Source organism: Apium graveolens, chromosome 2, assembly GCF_009905375.1.
Source record: "Apium graveolens cultivar Ventura chromosome 2, ASM990537v1, whole genome shotgun sequence".
Lineage (NCBI taxonomy): Eukaryota > Viridiplantae > Streptophyta > Magnoliopsida > Apiales > Apiaceae > Apium > Apium graveolens.
Genome location: NC_133648.1, coordinates 229,796,974 through 229,806,920, shown reverse-complemented (window position 1 = coordinate 229,806,920; position 9,947 = coordinate 229,796,974). Strand labels below are relative to the sequence as shown.

At 32.0% G+C, this 9,947-nt stretch overlaps 1 protein-coding gene across 1 annotated transcript; it reads left to right on the top strand.

Annotated features, from left to right (window-relative positions):
- Positions 1-3,540: 3,540 nt before the first annotated feature.
- LOC141708151 (protein EXORDIUM-like 3) lies at positions 3,541-4,816 on the top strand. Its single transcript, XM_074511630.1, has one exon. It carries the CDS (start codon positions 3,595-3,597, stop codon positions 4,624-4,626), a length of 1,032 nt encoding a protein of 343 aa, XP_074367731.1. The 5' UTR covers positions 3,541-3,594; the 3' UTR covers positions 4,627-4,816.
- Positions 4,817-9,947: the final 5,131 nt, after the last annotated feature.

Sequence of the window (9,947 nt, the reverse complement as noted above, 5' to 3'; positions counted from 1 at the left end):
TGCGGCCCCAACAATGATAAATTGCAGTGGTATATTTATTTTTATTTGATAGTCGATATAATATTTAACATTATTAATATTTTCAAATATTCAAATATTTTTATTTATTATTAAAAATATGGAATAATTAAAATATTTAAATATCAAAATATTTTCCTTTATTATTTTAATATTTATTATTAAATATTTGAATATATTAATTTCATTTAATGTTTCAATACTTTTAAAATATTGAATATTAAATATTAAATATAATATTTAATTTATTATGAAAATATTTTATAGTATTTTTTAATATACAATCTTTAATCAGAAATATTAAGAATAATATCTTATTAAATTAATATTTATGTAGATAAAAAAGTATTAATAAATGAATTAATATAAATAAAGGGCAAAAAGGGAAATGGAGTATGTGGGCAACCGCAATGAAACATAGCGGTGGCAGATCTTAGCCATCCGTTTTTTTCTTCAACGGTCCTAATTTGTTGGTTGTAAATGGTCTCTATCCAACTATGACTGTGGATAGGGACCTATAATATTGACTCCTACTATATTAATATGTGTTATTTTTTAACAATACTCTTTATATGAACTTTTAATTAATTTTTTATTATTAAATGAAAGTTAAATTCATGAAGGATAAAAGATAGTAGAGAGAGAAATAAATTGTTTTCTTAAATATATAATATAATATTATTCAAGAATGGGAAATAAATTCTTAAAAGTGAGGAGAGAAAAAAGACTCTCAATGAATTTAAGAGCCACAAAAAATCTTTTGCAACAAAAAAAGTGATCTTCCTTCTCAAATTTCAACTCTCATCATGTATGCAACTATGCATATCTTCGGTAGCCGATTAAAAATCATAAAGAAGGAGTTAAAAAAATTATAGTTACTTAAAATTAAAATCTTACTATCATTTTTGCTGATTGAGTGATACTCATATATGACCTCTTCTATTTGTAATTAATAAAAAAAACTTATAAGTAGTTATAATTAAAGGTAAATGAGTTTTCCTATCTACTAGCTGAATCATATATACTTGTAGAGTTATGTAGTTATGCTTTTTTTTGCTAAATAGAGTTACTATTTAGGCATAAGAATTCGAACTCGGGATGAAATTAATTAAGTACAATTAATATATAAATGTTGTATAAATTATGTAATTGTATTAAATTGAGTTCGGATACGGAATGAAAATAATTAATTAATTAATATATTAATACGAAAATTTTGCAATTTAGTAACTTGGTACTTTAATTCCATCGAAATGTGTTTTTCTTATTAATAAAAAAATATAAGTTTATTAAGTCTGTATCTATTTTTTTAATGATTAGTTTTAAATAATTTATCCAAAAATATTTATATTAATAAATTTTGGAACGAGCAAGAGTTAGATCCATTATTGCGAGGATTAAAGATAAGTTTTATCATTTGAGTTATTTTATTACTTATCTAAATATCAATAAGTGACGAGATATAAATTTAAAAATTGGGTGTAAAAAATTTTCTTTTTTAGGTATCTGTATAAAAAAATTAATTTAAAATAGAAGAAAGGACAATCACATCAATTGACGCCGTTGGCTTTGTTTCTGCTCCGAGCCAGACCCACCAAACGGGGGGTCCATATTTTGAGCTACTCTTTTTAAAATATGTCTGTACTCTCCATTACCCGCAAATCAATGGCTGTTTCTTCTTTTTTAAACCCCTGCTTTTATCCTTGCTATGACTTTTGCCCGCCCACTATTTCGATTTTCGGTTCCAATTTTCCAAGAGAAATGAGCTAATTACATCCTTAAAATTAAAACTTTAGGATTTGCTGCTGTTAATAACTCTTAAGGCCTACCTAACATAGTTATGTCTTTAATTATGATCGGATAACTCAATTATTTAAAAATTTATTTTTTGTAAATTCAGATTTTGAGATTGATTCTCGCTTATCTTGAAAATTTATAAGAATAAATATTTAATTATAAAATTATAAATTATATTTGCAAAAAAATATTCTACTGAATTTTTTGCATCGAAAATAAGACGGAGAGAGTAATATTCTCTAGAAAAAAAGTACTCCACTAATTAATCACTTGGACCATGATAAAATTGAACCAAAGTACTTTTTTCTAGGGTAATTGAACCAAAGTACTTAATCATAATAAATGAATAGTCTAGTTCTAGCCTTTCATGGGCTTTTTAAAATAGGGTAGAGAACTAGAGATTCTTCTCTGTTTATGCAATTTTTTGTTATAAGTTCTTTTCTTAATATTCGTTTATCCGCTCGTCGTCGTATGTCGAAAGATTCATCAGCGGCCGTATAATACCGTGAGTGTTTTATTTAATTTATTTTCTACCTCTGAGAGAGTAAACTACCTGTATTGTACAGTTCATTTCTTATCAAGAATTATGAAGTTAAACCACACATCCGGATTGTCTATTATATAATAAGACGAAATAATATTTTTTGATGTTAAATAAAAATCGTTTATCTTAAATTTAACATGTAAATGTAATATGTGGTTACACAGTTTAGAGGATCAGAGATAATATATAGTTAAGAGCGTAAATAGTTATGTCTAGTCTTGTCTTTTTATCTTTCAAATAAAATATGCCACTGAATCCGAGTCTCACATTTAAATAGAAGTAGGTCCGTAAACAAACCGGGTTGACAGTTAAATTCGATTTTATTTGACTAATTCTAAACTTATCAACCATATCTGAATTTTATATATTCAAGCTTTCAATCGAATAGTTAGTGGATCCAACAATTCATAAAAAACAATGATATAGAATTTGGTATCTATTAACTGTTAATTTGTATATACAAATACCTCAAATAGGCAAATACTTTTGTGATAATTAATATAGGATATTACTCGACTTCACTTAGCAATCAATATACTAAATAAAATATGAATGAATAAAAAAAAACCCTACTTTATCATATTAACAACCACAAAACTTATAATCTTCCATCATTCACAATTTAAAACATTAACTTAATAATTTAAGAACAAGTTTATGGTAATAATTTAAGTAAAATATTATATACACCAAATTTTTTCCATAAAAATTCTCAAAATGTGATATATCATATGAGTAGTTGGCAATATTCCTAATAATAATGGACCCCGCGGACATTTATATGCGCCCATCAATCAAAATCAGTCATGTTTCAACCACGTCATTTATTAAAAATTTTGGGGAAAATATTTGGGATACCCAGAACTCCTCATAATTTAACTATAAGTCTATAACTGGACTGGAGTCATACTCAACTCGAAATAGTTATAAAAATTTCAAAAAACCAAACCGATTGTTAAGTTATTTGAGTTTGAATAACAGGAATCGGTCGATGAGATAATCGAATTTAGCTTACTTGTTGACAATAAACTCGAACTAGACGAGCAAAAACTTAATTCGAGACAACTTAATTTGTTTGCAATTGTACATAAAAGTAGCTCAATAATAGCAGGTGGATATTTCGAAAATATAAATATCTTCCACACAAAAAACCTCACAGCTAAATTCAAAAACCCAGGTATATAAATGAGTGAAGTGTTCAATACACATACCCCATCTCTCTCTCCCTCCTCATAATGCAAGGGAGATATCTCCACCTCTTCCTCACTCTCACTCTCCTCACCATTTTCTCCATCTCCTCTTCCTCTGCTTGGCGCCCATGGCCCACCCACAACTCATCCAAGTCGGAGCTCCAGTTTGGAGGCTCCAAAAAATACGAAGGCTCATCAGACTTCGTTAAGCTCCGTTACCACATGGGCCCAGTTCTGACAGCTAATATTACTGTTCATATCATCTGGTATGGCAAATGGCAAACACCCCAGAAGAAGATTATCCGTGAATTCATCTCCTCCATTTCCGACCCGGCTCCGACCCGGAATCCGACCCGGCCATCGGTTTCGAAATGGTGGAGAACGGTGCAGCTCTACACTGACCAAACCGGTGCTAATATTTCACGGACGGTTCATCTTGGACCGGAGAAAAACGACCGGTTTTACTCGCACGGTAAATCTCTTACCCGTTTGTCTATACAGTCTGTAATAAAAAGTGCTCTTAATGCTAAAACCCGACCCTTACCCGTTAACCCGAAAGGGGGAGTGTACTTGTTGTTGACGTCAGATGACGTAATGGTACAAGATTATTGTCAAAATGTGTGTGGGTTCCACTACTTCACGTTTCCGTCAATTGTGGGGTACACTTTACCGTACGCATGGGTGGGTAATTCGGGTAAGTTTTGCCCCGGAATGTGTGCTTACCCGTTTGCTGTACCCGAATATATACCCGGATTAAAAGCAGTCAAGTCACCAAACGAGGACGTTGGAGTGGATGGAATGATAAGTGTGATTGGTCATGAGATTGCTGAGATGGCAACTAACCCGTTGGTGAATGCTTGGTATGCGGGTTCGGATCCGGTTTTTCCAGTTGAAGTAGCGGATCTTTGTGAGGGTATTTATGGAACTGGAGGAGGTGGGTCCTATACGGGACAAATGATCAACGATAAGGATGGTGCCACGTATAATATGCATGGGTTGAGAAGGAAGTTTTTAGTGCAGTGGATATGGAACCCTTTGTTAAATTACTGTACTGGCCCTAATGCTCTTGATCTGTAATGTAATTTTAGTGTTGTAATGTTGTTTTGTACTAGCTTGTTTAAGCAAGGATTAAAATTGTCACTCTTGGTGAAATATGATTTTATGTATAAGTAGTAAAAAGTTTGTTTTGGAAAAGAAAAAAAAGTTGGTTCGTCCAAATTTACAAATAATGTCATATTTGCTGTAGTTGGATTCGTATTCTGCCAAAGTTCTGCATTGCCCACTTTTTTGGAATGTATAGTCGACAGTTTTTTGGTTGCTTTAGAATATTGACGCTACAAATTTAAATTATTGGAGAGAGTTCAGATGGTAGAGTGCTTTAAGTTAATTTCATAAGGGAGATTGGAGGGAGTTCGAAATGTCGAATTCGAGCTCGAACTTAAAGTTCCGCAAGTTAAGAAGGGGATGGTTATTTTCATTTAACAAATAGCTTAAGAAAATATAAACAACTTCCAACATTGGATACTCTATTGATCAGACACTTTGCAAAAAGGTCAAAACTGAAACCTAATGTTTGAAAATAAAGGCCATAACGCAGATACGGAGTGTGAGAAAAGCAGGGGTGCAATAAAAGAAAAAACCAATGAAAAGGAATGAGAAACGATTGAAATGAGTGTGTAGAGAAACGGTGCTAGCAATTTGCAGCGAAAGAGAGTATAAAAATAAGTGTGTTGGGTCAGGGTGTATACCATATGTTAAGGGCACTCAGAAGGGTACAAAATTACAAATGTCAATGTCAGCAATCAGAATCAGAGTGTTGTCCAGTACGATTTCAAACGCTTATCCCAAGACCAAAGACCATCAGACAGACTGGTCCCATCCTATTCACCCCTCCTTTTTTTCCCCTAATTACATGCTCAATTGTTTTAGTTCCTTTCGGCTAATGTTTTATGTTTTCGAAAATACAATTGCTTTGTTTACTATTTTTTGGTTTGTACTTTTGGCATAAAAAAGAGAGGCATGAAGCGGTCCAGCAGAGCTAAGCTACCTCCTGTGTGCGTTTGTGCTACAGGCTACAGGCTACAGCCCCATCCTCACCCTCTTATTCTTTTCACTATATTTTTATAAATTTAAATCAGATATCGTACTATAAGTTTAATTTAATTCAATATTTACCATATCAATCTTACCTGCTACTTTGCTAGGCTTCTGTATTCGATTTGGTACATTTAATTTTTGAGAACTAATAAAATATATTACTCCCTCCGTCACTTAAGGTTGTATACGTTCACTCTTTACACGTATTTCGAGACTTTTATAAAGTATAATTTCACAATATTTTTAAAAAAAATCTTTTTTGAATGAAAGTTTAAACATAAAACTTTTATTCAGAAAAGAAAATTAGAAAATATATTATGGAATTATATTTTAAACGAGTATTGAAAATTGTGTCAAAAATTAATGTATAGAATTCAACGGGAAATAGGGAGTGCTCGAACTATTCTATCACCTAGCTCGAACTGAACGTGATGTAATCGGACTTATGATTGACGCCCTAGAAAATATAAAGCCCATATGCGAACTGGAAAGAGTAGGAAGGGCAGTACTATTTATGATGTCCCCGGAATTGTAGCCAGGGATCATCAACAAACCTTAACTATTTATGGGACCCTGTAAACGATTGTTGACAGCAGATCGTACAACAACATTCTACGACATATGTTCCTCATAAATTTACACTAAAATCTTATTGTATATGTATTATAGAATAATAATGTCATAATATTGTGTTTTTATCAAAATTTGCAGGTTACAAATTAAGTCTATACGCTTTATTGATTAAATAACTGAAACAAAAAAATAAAGAATAAGTATTCACGCTCCCGCCGTATATAAAGAACATCGTACAACAACCTTCTACACATGCATGATTTGTTGGAGAGTTTTGTTATCTTATCTCCTATATTTCAGGATAGTTGCAAACTTAGTCTTGTTGATATGATGTTCACGTTCATCTGTCCCGCTCCCGTCGTATGCGTTCACGTCAGCAGCAGCCAACAAGTATTCACGACTATTATTCTTCGTCGGCTATATGATCTTCACTTGTATTTTTCGTCAGTTGTAATGATATATATAGATGCAATCTTCAACATTGTTATTGCTATTATTTTTTAGAGTAATTCCCACATTGCTAACTTTTAGCCAGGATCCATGTTGGTTGTTGTTGAATAGATAATATAGTTAACCTTTGTCCTAAATTTCAGGGTGGTTACTTGACTTGGCCAATTTGTTACGTTGTTCCCGTCCGCTTGATCTGTTCCTGTCAAGTAGCTTCATGTCAATAGACGATCTTCTTGTCCTTGCCTTCTCGTCCTGTCGAGTAATGTCTTCATGTCTGCTACTAGTCTTTTCATCCATTAATATGTTGTCAAGTCTTCATGTCAGGTTAACAAAAATTCCGCCGACAACAATTGCCCCTAATTTTATTGGGAGTGTTCGACACCTAATAAAATTATCTTCATTACATGTTCATGTCAATTTTGATCTTTGCTTGATCGTGATATTCATCAATCTCATTTAAACATAATCATTGCTCTTCATGAATCATATGTTGAATGTGATGGATACTAATGCTTCAAGATGAAACACACTTACGCTTGAGGCTCAGATGATTTTCTTCCGTTAGACGATGTTGATAGAGGCGACACTGATCAAAAGCTATATAAGGATGTCGATAATGACTTGCAACTTTTTTGTTGTTGTCTATTTCACAACTTGTTCCAAATGTTGTTCATGAAAGGAATATGTCCTAAGTCCAATCATGTATTAGGATTTAGGAATAACTTTTATGTAATTTGTTTTGATTTCATTGATATTAATAAAGACTTGTTTTGCTTTTATTACGGGCTTTATCTATTTAAGTGTTTAAATAAGATATACCATAGTTTAGAGTAAAGCTTTTTTATGGATTATGATGAGATCATAATAGTGAGACCTAAAAAGATGATAACTCTAAACTTAAATAGTTCCTGGTCGTAGGATTACTAACTGGTAATTAATAATCCGCAAAGATCGGTACATACTGTGCTTGCTTCATTATGAAGGATGTCTGTTCTCATAGACATTTGTGTGGTGACACTATAGCTAGTATGTAGGTGCTTATTATAGAATAAGTTCACTGAACATGACTCGCCCAGCTGAACAACTGATGGAGTTCAGTCACGTGTCAGCAGTTGTTCGCTTAGTGATAGTTGTACAAGTATCCTTAGACTTGAGGTAATCATAGTCATCTTGTGTACACTGAACTATGCTTTGGTTTAGTTCTTAGTTTCCAGGGACAATTATTAGGGCTCTTCTGGGTATAGGAATTTGTACACGAAGATAGTGTATGATCAATAAAGGATCTACCCCTTCCAGTGAAGGAAGCGAATGTTCAAGGCTGATCCACTTATGCTAGTTCAGGAATCTCTGGCCAGAGTGAATGAAATTAGAAAGGAGTTTCTAATTTGCATAGAACTACGCATAGTAAATGGTAATCAAGTGATTGAATTAGATAGGCTTGACACGAGATCCATGCCTTGTATTTAATCGGGACATTATAGGGTAGAAGGAGTTTATTGTACGGTAACTATTCACTGACAGGTTCTTGGTATTCTAAGCAGTGAATTCATATTATCCGGATAGTCGCGATATGCTGAGAAGTATCCCTCACGATGTAGAATAAATGTGATTAATTAATTAATCATATTTAATAAATTAGAGAATTTATATAAATAATGATAAAATAGTTTTATTATTATTTATTTCTACTACCGGCTTAATTTTGAACCTACATGGTCACACCATAAAAAGAGAATGATTTAATGGTGGAGGAATTAATTAATAATGGCTAATAATTATTTATTTATGAAATAAATAATTAATTGGCAAATTTAATAATTGATTAAATGAGATTTAATTGATTATAAATTAATTAAGAAAAGTTCTTAATATTATTAATTAAGGATTTAATTTTTGGAAATTAAATCAAGAGAGATAATTATTTCTAAAGTATTTAGAAAAAGGATTAATAATTAAAAGGTGTTTTAATTATTAATGAGAATAATAAATGGGATAATAATAATATTATTTATGGAAAAATTTCAGCTGAAAATTTTGCCTATAAATACACTATTATAGACCCTATTTTATTCTAACCCACATCAAACCCGAAAACCCAAAAAGTTTGGAAAACCTAATTCTCTCCACCTCCTTCCTCCTCCTTAACATCGTTTTCTTGGTGGATACCGGTGGAGTGGTTCACACTTGAGGAGCAACTGCTAAGGATCTCTGATCGTTGTCTCCGAATTATTTTAAAAGGTTAGGTTCGATCCCTCGAATTTTTATTCACGATTTATATGCTTTTATTTGGATTTTATATGTGTAAAAGTGTTTTACCTCGCCCCGCTGCGTTAAAAAATCCAATAATGGTATCAGAGCATAGGTTGTATGCATATAGATCTATGGTAAAAATTTCAGAATTTTATGTGCTTTTATGAATTAATCATGATTTTTACAAGTTATATCATGAATTAATTTTGTCTGATGAGAAATCGTTTCTCATAATAATTTTGAATGTTGATCTGGGTTCTACAAGTGTTGTAGATCGTCTGGGTATTTTTTTCATAATTTTATGATGTATAGATTTTTTATTATGAATTTTTGAAGTTATTATAATTAAATTCGTAATTAAATAAGTATAAATATATGTATATATAGTATATATATATGTTTGTATTGTCTGCTATATATCTACATCAGTACTTTGTCTGTGTTTTTTCTGCTGCACGGATAGAAAAGTAGAACAGAGAAGTCAGATGTACGGCGGCACGAGTTTCGAGGTAAGTGACGGCTGCTGCAGAAAAACAAAAAAAAATATATATAAGGGTGTAACGCATTCCCGGAATGCGTTACACACCTCTGGCGCATTCACGGAATGCGTTACACCCTTAAATGGCTTAAAAGGTGTGTAACGCATCACCGGAATGCGTTACAGGGTTGTAACGCGTTCCTGTAAGCGTTACAGCCCGTCTGTTGATTTTAAATTTGATTTTCTGGGAGTTTCGTAACTCCGTTTTGGGCGTGCAATATACCGTTGGATTTGTTTTTCCGAGACGGATCTAATGGAGTGATCAATTTTAGTTTATATAAAAGTTTTGAACTGTTTATATTCCATGAAGTGTTTTAAAGCTGTTTTTGACTGTTTTTAATTGCTTTTAAATGCTTCATGTGATACATAGAGATGTATAATGCTTAGACTAATGTGCTAGATGATATAACATGCCTACCTTGATGTTTATTCATGTTTATATATGTGATATATGCTTAGTTTATCATGCGATGATAGATTTAGGTGAACT